At 34.1% G+C, this 16,872-nt stretch overlaps 1 protein-coding gene across 4 annotated transcripts in view; it reads right to left on the bottom strand.

Annotated features, from left to right (window-relative positions):
* Positions 1-16,872, bottom strand: part of Slc44a1 (solute carrier family 44 member 1) — a 184,141-nt gene that overhangs the window by 45,018 nt on the left and 122,251 nt on the right. For 2 of the 4 annotated variants that reach the window (XM_078047905.1, XM_040286122.2), the window contains exons 13-15: positions 16,613-16,750; positions 9,323-9,559; positions 4,875-7,601 (exon numbers count right to left, since the gene is read on the bottom strand). In XM_078047905.1, the coding sequence (XP_077904031.1) occupies positions 7,311-7,601; positions 9,323-9,559; positions 16,613-16,750 (666 nt within the window). In that variant the 3' untranslated portion in view covers positions 4,875-7,310. Of the gene's footprint in view, positions 1-2,578; positions 7,602-9,322; positions 9,560-16,612; positions 16,751-16,872 lie in introns of those variants that run through there. The other 2 variants (XM_013360504.4, XM_040286123.2) reach the window with 2 other exon arrangements.

The raw sequence follows: 16,872 nt of genomic DNA, 5'->3' as shown, positions 1-16,872 counted from the left end.
TTTTGAATATTAAATATTGAATTCAGGTCTTAGCAAATATAAGTGAAAAAATTCTGAACATTTATAAATTAATATTTATGTGTTCGACTGGATCTTGATTAGAACATGACTAAAAGCTTCATTATTCTGAGTTCTCTGGTCTGGAGAAAGTAATTTAGGTTGGAAAGCATCAAAACTGAAGAATAGCCTAATAGTTGGGTTCCTAACAATTTCATATCTTTTAAGCAAATTTTCTAGTGAATTCTCTTAGAAAATACCAAACTTAAATTCTGTCCATGTAATTTACAAAAGTGGCAATTATTCACATAAAATTGAAACTGAATCATCATTTGTCTATTTTTATACATATAAAAATCAAGAGGGGGAGGAAGAAAGGGCTCTATAGTATTTTTATAGAAAAGAATGGCTTTATACAGAAATTCACAATGTTAAAAACTTCACATTGAAGTTTTTTTATAAGAAAGATATTTTCAAAGATTTAAATCTTGGGTTAAAATTGTCTTCTTGAATTAAAATGTGGAATATAATAATTTGGCTAAAATTTGTGAAATCTGAATGGGAAAAGTGTGCTCTTTTGAATTTATTAGTATATAAAATATGATTAGTTTCTGTTTTGTTTTTAAAGATTTCTAGCTTTAAACTTCCTCTTGATACACCCAAGGTTTCTGCTTTTTCAAAGTTTAGGCGTGCCACTCAACAAAGATGAGTTAATTCTCAAAACAGTCACTGTTTATGAACAATGCCTACTTTTCCAAAGGGCTAAAATGCATTTCTTAGTACACAGAGCTATATGAATATACATTTAAAACAAAAGGATTCTGTGCTATGAATATAGCATACACAAATCTCTGCTTTATGCATTTACTTATGAACCCACAATTCTCCAATATATATTCACAGACCACATCTTAACTCTCAGTAAGCATCTCTATCTGTCAGATGAAATATATAAAAAGAATACAAATATTAACCATGTCAGGTGCACTGATAAGCTTCCAGACTCTGAAGATTTTTTTTTCTTTTCAAAGTAGCCATAGAAAGCGATAGCAAACTTACTTATTGAGAAGCGAACATTTTTTGAAGGAAACTTCTTAGAGGCTGTATTAAGGCTATTGGAAACTCCAATTCAAATGAAAAGGTTTCTGAACAAAAGCAACATAAAATGAATTGTTCAAGTCACTGTAACTGACAGCTCTGGTTTTGGAACTAATCCCACAATACTACTTTGTATGTTAGAAAACCTCTTGAAGTAGCCTTTAGTAAGTAGTGAGTGAGTCTGCATGGTGGAAATGTTTGAAGGCTCAGGGGTACTATATGGCCTTGCAAATATTTGGTGCACGCAATTCCTGTGGTTGTTTTAGTAAGAGGGAAAGAGAGGCATTATTCTGTGTTAAAGGAGCTCAGGAACAGGATAAAGGGGTTAGCTCCTCATCACTTACTACTGGGTTAAATTCTGAAATTGCCTTGGAAAGGCAAGAGAGCCCTTGGCAAATACCAAGGTCAATGGTGTTGGAAGAACTTATAATCAGGGGCTTAAAGCCCTTCACTGGAGGGATGGGGGGAGAAGAAAAGAGTAAGAGATCATTTCTGTAAAGAAGAAACATATTTCCAGCATAATTTTTAAATAGACTCAATAAGTCCCTCCTCCTTAACCATTATGGAAAAAGTTTAGGACCAACACACAGATAAGCTACTTAAGTTCCAGTGACACAGGACTTAATTATCCTGTATGACAGGATAAAAACTTTAATCTTAAACATTAACAATTGCACTAATTGGTTTAGATAAACAATCTACTTTGAACTCTGCTCATTCATGCAAAGATTATACAATCTCAGTGTCCTTGCTAAATTACTATTTTTTTTTTAATTATTGCACTGGTAAAGCCTCCAATTGAAGATGGGTCTCTTTCTTACACTGAATTTGAAACTTTTACCTTCCCTATTATATTACAGCATAGTTTATTTTTGAGGAAGGAATCTAGAAGGTCTAAACTATATGCCAGAGTATTAACTATCTGATGACAGAAACCATAGTGATACTCTGGACAGTACTACCATTTACAATACAGGACCCTAACTAGAACTCTAGAGATAGGACTCCTATAGACAGTTTTGTAGAACCATCACAGAAAAGGACATGAACCACAACACAGAATCAATGGTTTATAAAATTTTTCAGGTATCCACATTTCACAGATAATTTTTGATCTTCATCTATTCTTCTCACTTGGGCAGAAGATGGAGGCAGTGAGCAAATAGCAATAAGGCAGCCCACAGCTAGCTGAAGAATGATTTGCAATGAATGAAGGAGGCAGCAGAAATATCTGAACATAACTGCAAAACATTTGAATATTGCTGAAAAGCCTCTAGGAGGCTTTATCAAATTAATCAAGGAGTGAAGCACATGTGAGAGTGAGAGATATATCAAATATCTCTCTATGTGTGCCTGTGTAATATATATGCACATTTGCATATATTTATATGGCACACAAATTTACTTAGGGAAAACAGCCTAGAAATTAATTTGGAACTCAAAGGACATGGTTACACATAGATCATAATTTCTAAACACAATGTTAGTAATAACAAAATTTATTTGTAAAACAGGACCTGTTATATAAAATGGCACACAATCAAGTTATACAAAAATACAAAATTTCTTTCTGATTACAGTTCTAGTTGCAAATGATAATTAGAAAGCATTCCTGGTGGCTTCCAAATAGCTGAGATTGCGAGCACATGAAACAGGGGGCAGCAAAAGTCCATGATGCAGGGATGTCCAAGTGAGTAGAACCTAGTTTCCAAGTTCAAGACTTCTGTCAGGTCACTTTGGAGGAAGACCTCTGAAAATAGCTAGCTCCCGAAATGTCTTCCATTTTGATACCCATCTTCCAGACTTTTGCCATCTCTAAATTTATTTCCCAATATTTCTGAATGTCCAAAATCTGTGTGGCTATGGAACAGACGGTATTCTGAATTTTCTTACATGATTTGCTCTCTCACCTATTTGGACAGTTGTTAGTTACATAATTATATTTATTCCATTTCAAATGATATAAAAGAGTACAGTGACACTGTTTGGCGACACTAGATGTTAAATGTTAACTTCTGGAGAATTACTTTTTCAAAATAGCTACGCTCATAATGTTGGTTTCCCAGATCTTGCTAAGACATGAACTCTTAATTGTGTGTATAAGTTGCTTTTTTAAAATCCAGATTCTTATTGCAAATATTCTGAAAAATCGGAAATATTACATGAGCTTTGAAAAGAAACCAAGGCATTTAGCAAATTTTAGCCTAGCTAGATAAAGAACACGGATACTTAAAAAAAAATACAATTTACCTTTTGCAGCAATTTAAAGGTCCAACCCTTTGAAAGGAAGCACATTAGCAAACAGCTGTTTATTAAGCCCTAGTGACATTAATTGTATGCATTTCCATAATACCAGTCTACTTCACTGTCTAATTCTGATAGGAGGCAATGCTTTCTTTCAAAAGATTCTCCTTCCATGGAATGATAAAATGCTGAGGCTTTTTTTTTTTTGTTTTGTTTTTTTGTACAGAGCCTGTATTTAGTGCAATAAGTTTAAAAAATTTGCTCTGAAATATTTACTTTACATTAACAAAAATAGCCTTTTTTAAAAAAATTGTAACAAAAAGGAGTTATCGCATAAACAGACCATGAATTATTCTTAGCAAATTACACTTTTTTTTTCTTAAAGCATTCACCATTACAATAAGCAGAACAATGGAATATTAGCCATTCATATCTGGTAAGCTTCAGGAATTAAAAAAAACCCAAAAAACCCCAAGCCCACTCCCAAACATAAAGAACATTCACACTTGAGGATCAAAATATTAACCAATTCTTTAGTTAAACATTGTAGAACTCTGGATACGCAATGGATTGCCAAGGAGAGGAGCACCTGCCAGTGTTTTTTCAGATTTTATAGCAAGCATTTGAATAAAATGGCTGTTTAACCCTAAGCCACTGTTTCCTCTGAAGCAGAAGCCCAAGCACTGGAATTTTCAATGCTTTATGTTCCAGGTTTCTATCCCTTTTTTATTCCTCCCAGCATTCGTTAATCTACAAATCAATACATAGAAAATTAAAGGCTAAACTTGCTGGGTGCCCCAGCTTCCTTTCAAATCAGGCACACAAATGTGTGGAGGATGTTACTAAAATGTGGAAAAAAAAAAAAAGACAAAATGTAAGAAAAGAGTTTGCATAAGAAAGATTATCTACCCTTTTCTTTTTTCCTACTTTCTTTTATAGAAGCATTAGGGTAAACTACAAATACCTGAGGAGTTGGTTACTTATTAATGTTGGCTGACAAATGTATGAGCTATTATGAAAATTCCCATAATGGGTCCAACTGTTATGTTTCTAAAAGTAAAATGACATGGCTTCTTTGATTGGGGAAAACTGATTACAGAAATTGCTTATTTATCTGAAAGCACATGAGTCCTAGGCACTAGGACTCATGCCTCAGTAAAATAAGATCTTTATTTTATACACACGTCAGGGAAATCACCCCTGAATAAACTTTAGACAAGAATTTGGTACAATAATTTTATCTAATTTAAGTGACTAAAGTTAAAATCTCCTCTAAGTTATTAAAAATGTTAATCAGATATGAATCTAACATTTCCATTAAGACAATTACAATTGAAAACATTAAATGACGGAAGTTGCCTTGTAAAAGCCACCCGTATGAAAGGAGTACATGTTTGACAAAAATAAGCATAAAAAAGGTATTAAATCCCTGTTCCTTTTCTCTGATTTTGGCTGATTATGTGTGTGTGTGTATATACATATACATATATATACACACATACATATACATATATACACACACCCACACACACAAATACATAGTTATGTGTATATATTGTTTTGGAATGTCAATGGGTTCCATAACCGTCGGCTAGGTTCAAGCAGAACTTGCTCCCGAAGCCTAGAAAACAAAGTCATACAGAGTATAATCTTAGACAATTACCATTAAAAGGAGATCATAATGATGTTACAGATACACATGGTTACAGACAGTAAAAGAGCAAAATGGATCGAGACTCCTTCTCCCTGCCCCTATATTCTTGGGGCTGAAATTCCTATGAATATTGAAGGTCACATTTCCTTTAGGATCATCTCGGAGATATGCACAGCATCCTTTTCTGGCCTATGTCCCTATAGAGCCCAGGTCTCCTCCTCCTTTTCCCCTGTAAGTTCTAACCTATACAATAGCAGGCGGCGAGATTTTCCTAAACGTCTTCATCACGTTTGGTAAATTTTTCTAAAATCATTTTTAAGGAACTGTAGGAAGACCTGATAGATCTTTAAACTTTCTGAACTTGTGAGGCTCTTTTAAGAAAAATTCCAAGAATACTGGCAGTTCTCCTAGTTAGTTCAATGATCCCCTGTCAAAAGGAAAAATATAAACCTCACTTTCCTGAACATTATCTTATAGGCTAAAAATAAACCCTAAGTTAAAATACCCCATATTCAAGAAGAAGGCAGACAGCAGAAGTGTTTCTAGACATATTACAAAATAGGCATGATACTCTTCCACAGAACTTATCATCTAAGAGAATAATGTGAGCAAATACAAATAAGCAAATCTACAGTCTAATAAGCCCCAAACTTTGGGGGCAGTTTCTTTGATAATTCTTTATGACACAGGGGATAGTGATGGTAGGGGTCAATCCTAATCATGCATACTGAGTGTGAGAGAGAACAAAGATATGGTACTAATGCTTAAAAAATAAAGCTACTCTGGTCAGGTGTGGTGGTGCAAACCTATAATCCTAGTAGCTCAGGAAGCTGAGGCAGTAGAATTGAAAGTTCAAAAACCAACTTAGTGAGACTCGAACTTAAAATCAAGTATTAAAAAAAGTGCTAGGAATGTGGCTCAGTGGTTAAGTGCCTCTGGGTTCAAACCCCAGGAACCAAAACAAACAAACAAACAAACAAACAAAGCTACTCTGTGAGCAACATTTCACATTTCTCTCTTCTGGAATTTTAAAACCACGTAAAACATCATTCTTAGGTTCCAAAATAATGCAATGTCTGAAGCATCAAAAGAATAATGCACAGAAAAGATGTATCTGGGGACACAGTGGAGGAGGTTTTTGCCATTCCTTGGTAGGCAATGAATTGATGAACAACATAAAATGAAAACAAAAACTGAAAGAAGGTTTAAATGCATTGTTGGGTTAAAAGACACTGGTTAAAAACTGAAAATACTCTTAGGAAAAAAACTCTTCCTAAAATTTTTGGTTTCTGGCAGAATGCCACATAACTTGGGCCATTCTCTTAGGATTATTGCCTATAAATTAGGGGTAAAAAAAAAAAGGGATATTTGCATTTCAGTTGACCACAATTTATCTATCATTTACTAAAGAATAATATGGAAATATATACCAGGATGTGGCCAAATTAGTTAAATCTCAGCTTCTAAATATTTCTCCCTTTCTTTAAATGCTTATTACTGGAGAATGCTTTAATCAAAGTCTCAATCACTGGAAAGACAGAAGAGGAGGGAAAAGCAAATTGATAAAATTTTAAGATTTTATGTATGTCTTTTTAAGTTTTAGGCTTGAAATCTTTATTTCCTGAGCAATGAGGACAACCCGGAAACAGGGGGAAGGAAGCTTTCCTGAGACCTCCCTTCCACCACAGGGTGGGCAGCATCTTTGCTGTTGTCCTGATTAGCAGGACAACATACCTGCTGGAGACATCTGTGGTTAGGCCACAATGAGGATGTCTATAGCAAAAGCAACTCAGGATTTGCATGCTGATTAACTTTAATTTGTTTTTTTTTCAAATTAGAGTGGGAATATGTATAAAATTGCCAGAGAAATTCAATCTTTTCACAAGTAAGCTGGGAGAAGACCAGATAGTCTTACTTAGAGGTAATGTGGGTGTTGATGGAAACAGCCTTGTTTGCTACCAAAAAAGAAAAGAAAGAAAGAAAGAAAAAAAGGAAGAAAAATAGCTTAAGAAACAAAGAAGGTACAATCCAGGCAACAGAAGAAAAAAATCAGCAAAGGGCAAAAGACCACAATGTAAACAGAACATTATTTATAAAAAGGAGGAATATGAACTTTTAGCAAGTTGAAAGGAATTGGTACTACCACTTTTCAAAATGATAAAAATCAAACCGTCAGTTCAAATGAACACCCAAATGTTCAGATGGATGAAAACTTAACATTGACAGTTAAAAAAAAAAAAATAGAGAAACAGCAGTTGCATCTTAGGGACAAAACTGTCCCCCCAGCCCCAAGAAACTGGAGAAGATGCTGTTCCTTTCAGCTTACTTTTACAGAAGGTGGTCTCAGCTGTGACAAGAACTCTGCCATCCAAGTGATGGGTAAGCACACAAACAGAAAAAGCAGCACATCCTGCGTGATACAGATAACAAAAGCTTCTCCTGAAGAAGTGCAGTCAGTGAAGACAGAGATAGAGAAGAAGTGAAAGTGAAATTCTCGGAGGGCGGCCGCCTCCTCATCTCCACCTACCATCGGCTTTAGCTCTCTGGCATCAGCGACGCCTCCCTTACCAGCTTCCTTCATTGCCTTCCTACTGTTTTCCACAAACTCCTGCAAAATATGGACCACATGGCATAAATGTTCAGATCGTTTCAGATTTTGGTCAGTAGATGAATTCTAAAGAACATTTGCATATTTGACTCAATCTTGGTATAGCAGTAGATAACATATAGTATTATACATGGCAGCTGCTAAATTTGTAGGGATGGATTGTAATCTGCTGTCGTAAAAATCTTCTTTCCATCCATGTACTGTGGCAATCTCATCAAGGGTCCAGGAGTTAGCATTAGTTCTACTCTGAGGAAAGAAAAAACACCTAATATTTTTAAGAGACTATTTTTCTATACTTAGAATATTGCGCTATTTTTTCCATATTAAGGTTAAATGAAAAAAGAACAATTTATTTCATAAGTCTCCACTTTTAAAAGACCCAAGGAGGTAAAAGCAATAATACTGCTAAGCATAATCTACATTTTTTTAAACACCTAAACTATAAATATGCCTCTTAAAAAATGTCTATCTGGTTTTGACATCACTTCCTAAAGCAAGAGTCTAGAACTTGTGGTCAGAAGTAGTTAAAATAGAAATATGCCCCAAAGGAAACATTTCTATTCTGTCAAAGTTTATGGAACTCTTCCTCATCCTTATCATTATCATTCATGCAGAGAAAACTGAACAGAGAAAAACCTATTTTTTACTCTGCTTTTGATCAGTAGCTTAAAAAAAACCCCATTTTCTAAATGCTTTAATCACAAGAGAGATGCAGTGCTCCTAAATCACATCCATTATGAAAACAACCAGTTAGAATTAATTTAGGCATTAGGAAAATGTCCAAAATGTAGTTGATGATTTTCTCAGTAAAAGTGATAATTAGTACCAAATAGGTCAGCTAAAGCATTTGGATTTTTGCTATTGAAACAAATCTAGTTCATTTATTAATATATTTATTTTCAATTTAACTGGGCAAATCATGCTCTTGGAAAATAAGTTATTATTTCAGTATTTTCTTTTTAACATTACCTATTCTGGAGAAAGGAATATTTCACATCATTATTAAAAAATACCTTTAATCTTGTATCATTTAACACTGAAGAAAATAGTACTTAAACCATTTTAACATGGTATTAATTCAGAATATAGTTTAGGGGATCTACAGAGGTTCCCTAACTGTAAAAAACATCCGAATAAAGTATCTGTGTAAAGATTCAGATGTAGACTAATATGAAAATACAAAACAACATATTGGTCACAAGTCAGTTGTCCGTATTCATTAAGAAATGCCCTCAGTTTGGACTAGTATTTTTAGGGCAATGACTTTTAACTAGGGTTGACAGCAATAGCATTTGGAAAGGTGGTAACTGGTGAAGAACAGGTACTAGCAAATAAGATATTTTTGTCCTTAAGCCCCATTTCAGGAAAAGGTACTTAGAACAGCAGTGGCCCAGTGTTCTAATTCAAGGGCTACAAGGCAAATTTAAAAGTCCATTCAAATCTGTCTAACTTCAGAGAGTAGCATCAGAGTCTAGGACAGTGTGTATTTAGGACCACTAATGAGTATCCTCCAGCTGGGTGGATCTGAAATGGTCTTTGTGCCAGGAAGGCCTTCTTCCCTGATTTCTCCATGCATAGTCTCATTCATGAGTGAGTGCTACAGATTTAATTCTGAATTATTCTGTTGCATATAGAGGGAATTAAATATGGAGAATGATTTGCAAAATAGTTTTATTAGTATTTTTGTCCCTCCAGCAGCAGAGGGCATTTGAAGTACTTACCATCAGCACTTTATCCATGTAGAATTCTCTGCCAGGACTCCCATCATTGTATTTTGTATCAATGGCAAAACACAAGAATAATACATCCACTACCATTTCGTAAATGGACAGGAAGCAATGAGCGACTAGGAAAGCAAAGAGGCAGACGATGATCAGAGGCAGCACCCATACTGTGTAATCCTGCTGGTAGTTGAGCAGCATAATCCCAGCCAAACCTGTGCTGCAGACTATCAGCACCTGAAGCAGAGAGAGCAAAGAGCACACTTAATATCTTACTGTAGAAAACCACCATTTCTTCATAACTTGCAAACTTAAAATTCTCTTTACTATTATAAAGGATGGTTGCAAAGGGTCATGCCATCTCAAATTAAGAAGTACAGCTGGATATGGTGGTGCATGCCTGTAATCCCAGCCACTTGGGAGGCTGAGGCAGGAGGATCCCAAGTTTGAAGTCAGCTTCACCAATTTAGTGAGAACCCATCCCCAAAACTAAAAAGAGCTGGCAATGTAACTCATTGATAGAGCGCACTGGGAGCAAACTTCAGTTAAAAAAGTGTAATTTGGGGCTGGGGTTGTGGCTCAATGGTAGAGCGCTTGCCTAATATGTGCAGGGCGCTAGGTTCGATCCTTAGCACCACCCAAAATAAAATAAAGGTATTGTGTCCAACTAAAAAACAAAACTATTTTTTTTAAAAAAGTATAATTCATAATACCCATATACAAAGTTGTACATTTATTTATATATATATATCATAGAATACAAATTTAAAAATCATACTTTAAATTATTTTGGTTTATGGTAAAGAAAACACAATTTTCCAAATATTATGCTGGTCCTTCTTTAGAATCTGTGGCAATTTTTAAGATAAATATATGCATATTTAAAAAAATTATACATACTCTTAGCGCTCAGCAAAAAACTACTGACATTGGTATTGGTATGTATTTTTCCTTGGTATTCTTACATATATGAAATTGTATTATAAAAACAAATCAAAATGCTCTTCATTAATATTTATAGCATCATTATAAGTGCCTCATAAATACTCCACTACATAATTTCACCTTATGGGTGATTTAAAATTTATTTACTCATTCTCCTTCCTGTTTGAGATTTATATTGTTTTAAGATATAAATGATGCTGTAACAAACATCTCTATTCTTAGAAAATTTCCTCTGTTTTGTATTTTACTTTATGTAGATATGTGGCAAATTTTTAAAACTTTCTATGAAGTTTAGATTTGAATTGTGAAGAAAAGGTTGCCAAAAACACTCCTGCTAGAAAAATAAGAAAAATAACTAATGTGTTTATTGTCAGAAAACTATTCTGATATTTCGTCATTTCGTACATCACATTTTCAGTGTTTTATGGTTATTTAAATACATTTTAGTTAAGCTTTCCAATAACTTATAATAATAGTTTATGGTAAACAGCAATCCCACTTGGTAGATTGTGAAACATGCTCAGAGATTCTAGTCAATGTGTGCAAGGTCACAGAGCAGAGAAAAGAACAGATTCCATTCAATAAAGGACTTAAAATGCCAACCCACTGCTCTTTTCAGATAAAAACTTAGCAAATACTTGGATACTAGTAATGGATTGTACTGAATCCTAGATACACACTTCCTTAGCCCTTTAATTACCCTAGCATCACACACTAAATAAAGGAAATGAAGGAGTACTCTAAGACTCACAGCCACTTTTCCTTACCTAGTGCTAAGGACAGGCAAACTCCTGCGTATTCCCCCTGTTTATCAACCTCTCATTCACTTTATCTCAACCATGAGTTATAATGCATTAGAAAATACATTGGTTCAACTATAAATTAATCCCTCTCAGATATTTTTATGGGGCAAATCTGGGTTTGTCCAAGTTTTGGAAGACCCCTCCCACCATTTTTATGGCAATATACCTATGAATCACCTCTTACAGTGGCTTATTTTCTGGGGTGGTTTTCACAGATGGTTAATTACATTCATTTTCGTTCCCTCTTGTGGTTTCAATTTTAGAATGAGTTATTTCTTATACTGTCTTCAAGTTTTATATATCTACCCTATTAGAGGGCTGGGGTTCTTTATGCCCTTATGATGCTCCTAAAAGTCAAACCACATCGGAAATGCTAAAATCAACTATAGGAAGAAGGTGTGGCTCAAACAAAGTAGATGAGACAAAAATTGAGATTGAAGCCTGGATATTATGTCATGTGAGAAACAACTTCAAGAACCAGTGATGGTTAGGTATAAAAAAGTCAAAGAAATGTATGTCATGCATTTATTGAAGCAGTATATAATAATGGTTCTCAAACTATAGAGAAGCTAGGAATGCAGATTTCTGGACTCTGAACCCAAGAGTCTGATTCATTGAATGTGAAATAAAGCCCAGCAAAATGCATTTTAAAAATATCTCAGGCACTGATAAGGTACATAGCATATATCTCAAGAAATGCTGGTCTAGATCTGTGATCTCCACGATGGGGTACATGTGCTCTAATGTGTATTCAACAGAATCATCTGGAACTTCTATTTCTATTTCTCATACATTTAAAATTTCCTTTTTTAGTACGCTTTATAACGCACCAATTAGTAGAAGCTGTATATATGTCACCAATACATAAAGGTAAATGGGCTGGGGAATTGTGCTCAAACTTCGTTATCTAATAGGGCATGTGATTTTAAAAGTTGAGGTACTCCTGTTATAGAGGACAAGTTATTGGGGATACAGTAGAAGAGATTCAAACACAGTGTAGGGTGTAAGAAACAGAAAGGAAAGAGGATGCTAGTTTTGGAGTTTTACAGATGTAGGTTTGATTTATTTGAGTTATTACTTTAACTTTGTGACTTTAAGCAAGTTCATTTAACCTTTCTGATCCTATTTTTCCATCTTCAAAAGAGACAACAATATACATATCCCATGATTACAACAGCCTTCAACTCAACACCTGGCAAAATTTGTTCCTCCATCCCTTTCTTTTTTTGCCACCCTAAGTCCTATATTTATGATATTCTTTCATCTTGGAATCTGTATTTTGAAACATTTTGTTTACAATAAACTAGCACCTATAAGTAATAATTCACATTCTCTCTTTCTTTTTTTTGGTATCGGGGATTGAACCCAGGAGTGTTTAACCACTGAGCCACTTCCCCAGCCCCTTTTTAAAACATTTTATTTAGATACAGGATCTTGCTGAGTTGGTAAGTGCCTCACTAAGTTGCTGAGGCTGGCTTTGAACTCTCAATCCTTCTGCCTTAGCCTCCTAAGCCACTGTGATTACAGATGTGTGCCACTGTGTCCGGCCACATTCTCATTTTTATTAATCCAAGTCAAGTAACTTGTCAATTAGAAGGTATAATTTTTTAATGTGAGAAAAGATTTTACCAGATAGAGGTAAAATACTTTTACACAGAAGAAATCGACATTTTGTCTTTTTGGAGGGATAGCTTTACTGGGGGCAAATATCAGTATATATATTTTTGGATTTAGAAATATTTAAGAGCTTTTAAATTTCTTTTCTTATGCAAACCTAGAGGACCTATGGTTTCTTGTAAATCTAGTTCACTCTTCTATAAAAATCATTGGTGCTCCACAGAAATGGAACCTATGACATTACTTTTTTGTTCTGTTTTGAATTTTAAAGTTTTTAAAATTGGATTTTAAGTTTTAAGGTAATGGTGAATCCAACTGCCATTGTAAGAAGTAACACAGAGTGATTCCATGTATGACTCACCCAGTTCCCTTCAATATCACAACCAATACTGAGGCTGACACAGTCAAGATACAGACTGAATACCCACAGCATCACAGGGATCCTGATTTCTGTCCTTTTACAGCTATCCCCATTGTAGACGACCACAGATCCATTCTCACAATGTTGTCATTTCAATGTGTTATACAAATGGAAGCATACAGTATTAATCTTTGAGAATTGGATTTTTTTTTTCACTTAGCCTAATTCTCAAGATTCATTCAAGTTGCTGCAAGTATCAATAGTGAGGCTCCTGGCATTTATCTTTTATAATGTTTACTATGGCTTCCTGCTCAGAAAATACTTCTGCACACTAGCAGCCATTCAACTGTAATAAAAGAAACTCTTTTCAAAAGATTTACTGGATTCTATAATCAGAAGTATATTCCTAAAAAAGGGAAAACTAAATAATCTTATCTTAGTATGTTAGAAACCAGAAGGTATTTTTTTCCTTTTAGTTTTTTTCTTTTTGGATTTTTAAATAAAAATTAATCTTTAATGGTTTTTAAAGTCCTTTTCAATGATGTTATTAATATCATGTTAAAAAATATATCTTTCTGGAAAGCAATTTAGCAATGCATGCCAAGAACTCTAATTAATTCCAATTGTAGGATTTTAGGATTCAAAGAAGCCAGAATTGGTGTGGGCAAGGATGTTTCACTGCAGTGTATGTTAGTAAAATATTAGGAACATTTTAGTTGCAAAACAAACCAGAGGATAGATTAAATAAATGAAACAATAGCTGTACAACTATGGTTAGAAAAATTTCAGTATAACAGAAAATGTTCAAAATATAATACCAAGTGAAAGCAAGAATATAAAATTTCCTTTTCCACAAGTTTTAAATCAAATTTATTGACTAATATATAATTTGCACCCAGAATAGCCCATAGCATTTACTAGTAAACACTTAATATTGTTGAATGAATAAAAGGATATTAAAAATCTATAGGAAAAATTCTGACCAACAAGTCATAGACTATTGAAAAACTCAAAGCCAATTTTAAAACATTATATTTTATCTTCTATATTTTTTCATTATAAAAAGAATGCATACTCAATGTGGTAAAATAAGGGAAGGGGCTTGAGTTATCCTTATTTCCAAAGGTAGTTGTTGTTAACATTTGTGATATTAATATTCATTATTTTTCTTATGCATATTTTAATTTTAATTAATTAACTATTTTTTTTTTTGGGCGGGGGAGGTTTTTGCTAGGGATCAAATCCAGGGCCTCATGCATGCTAGGTATGAACTACATCTCCAGTCCTTATACACATTTTCTTTTTTAAAGACTTTTAGGTTTTATTTTTTTAAGTTGTTGGTTTACCTTTATTTTTATTTATTTATATGCAGTGCTGAGAGTCAAACCCAGTGCCTCATACATGCTACGTTGAGTGCTTCACCAGTGAGCCACAACTGTAGCCCCTAGTACACATTTTTAAACAGTACTGTGATAGTCTTACTATAGTTTTACTCAGTTTTTTTCACTTATTATTATATTATAGGCACTTCTTCTTCATACTATAAACTCATAATGAAACATGGCTTAATAGGAGGATAACAGTCAGCAGACTATTATACCTAACCAATTCCCTACTATTAGGCTTCAGATTATTTACAATTGGTCACTCTTATACTATTATATATAATACCTTTTTTACCTTTTTTTAATATTTAGAATTACTTTCTGGGGTAGTTTACCACTATTAAAATTATTGACTAAAAAGAAGAAAGAAAAAGAAAAGTGTGTGTGGGGGAGAGGTTTGAGGGCAAATTTAATGTCTCTGAGGCAATTATAGCACACAGTGATTAATCTCGGAAGTCAGATAGACCTGAGTGGACTCTGGCTCTGCCATGTTCCAGTTCTCTAAATCTGGCCAATTTAATTCTGTCTCTGAACTTTGGTTTCCTCTGCTATAAAATGAAGCCTGCCTCACAGGGAAGGCCAGTGCTGCATTCATTAAAGCTCCTCGCTCAGTGCCTAGTGGAAGCGCCTCAATCAGAACTTATGAAAATCACCACCATCACTGGTATCGCCACTTACTAGAATATTCTCCCTTTCCTTCTTAATGGTTTTTCTCTTAAAAAAAATGCCACATATATAAATGTTTTTTATTCAATTTGCTTCATCCCCTTCTTAGCTCTAGAGACAGATTATAAATATGTTTAAAAATAAAGAATCTGAAGCCTTTCTGAATTAAACAGAAAGCACATAAACAATAACAGTAACAGTGTCAGGTGTTCCCAATTCTTAACTCAGATTAATTCATTCTATCTTTACTGTAAAAATTTTCTTCCAGGTAAAAACATAATAAGAACAAATTGGCTATGATATAAATTTAATCATAAATTTTCAAAATAATTATCTGTCATTTCTTCTTCTTTTCAGAGGAAAGTTGCCTGCAATCCTACTCACTTCAAACTACACAGTGCTTTGGTTTTCCATACCAAAGATTTTTTTAATTTCAGAAACATTTTAAAAAGTGCAGTAGCTGGGATGACCTCAATGTTCATTAGTAAGAGATGATTTAAAAAGAGCATTTGATGGAATATGGACCATAAGGATAATGAGGAACTAGGAAGATTATCAACGCAAGCTAGAAAATATATATGATCCACCATGTAGTAAAAAGGGTAGGACAGACAGATATGTATGTAATGATTTTTGTACTGTAGGATAAAAGCCCATGAAGTAACACTGGAGGTGATATACAGAAATGGTAAGAGTCAGCAGATGTTGCAAGTCTTATTCTTTCCTCATTTTTTTTTCAAAAATTCTCTATTTTATGGTTGGAAATAATAGGTACAATGAAATTGAATTATAATGAATACTATTTATTATTTTGCAGATTTTAATAGTATGGAATAAATTTTCTCTTCTTAGATACTTTTATGGAAAGTAGAAGCCTTCTTCCCTAACAGTTCTATTTTAAAAGGGTTTATATACAGTAACAACAGCGATAGCTAACAGTCACGGAAAACTGCTAACATTCACTAAAAATGTACAATGTGTCAAGCAGTGTCCTAGACTCTCTACGTGTATGAACCAGTCTAATCTCTAGGAGTTGGGCTCTATTATCATCCTAATTTTATAAATCGGCAAACTGAGGCACAGAGAGGTTATGTAACTGCCTCAAGTCAAACAGCTAGTAAGTGACAGAGTGAAGATTGAAAGCCTGGAAGTTGGGCTCCAGATGGAGTGCTACCCTTAATCATAACATAGACTGTTTCTGAATTCTATATTTTTTAAAATATGTAAGGTAACACACAAAATATGTAAGGCAAGATACTTAGCCTCACTGTGTCTCTATTCCCCGACAAGAATAATAGTACTTAGAATATAAATTTGTTGTGAGGGTTAAATAAACATGATACATGTAAAGGACATAGAAAAGTATCTGATGCATATTAAAAACTTTTTAAGTGCATGCTTTGGTTTAAATACTTTTAGTTGGGCTAGTTTTTTTGTGGGGGAGGTAGGGAATTTTTAAATTAAAAGGCACATTTTTGTAAAAAGTTTACTCAGACAATAAACTTGGACTTACCTTGCCTAGGAATAGCATGAAGTCTCCCACTGTGTTGATGGCAGCCACTCGCAAAGCATTCTCCACCAGAATGACAAAGGCGTCCTTTGCTGAGGTGCAGAAGTTGGTGCTGTTGATAGCTGTGGCTGTATAAGCATTCTGGACAAAAGAAAACACAGTATTTCAACAATAAACTGACTTTTTAAAGACATAAACCTTGCATATTAAAACACAGCTTTTAAGAGTACTTTGAAGTCAAATCCATGAGGTATAAATTGAGA

Source organism: Ictidomys tridecemlineatus, chromosome 4, assembly GCF_052094955.1.
Source record: "Ictidomys tridecemlineatus isolate mIctTri1 chromosome 4, mIctTri1.hap1, whole genome shotgun sequence".
NCBI classification, from domain to species: Eukaryota; Metazoa; Chordata; class Mammalia; order Rodentia; family Sciuridae; genus Ictidomys; species Ictidomys tridecemlineatus.
This window is presented reverse-complemented; position numbering and strand designations above follow the sequence as displayed.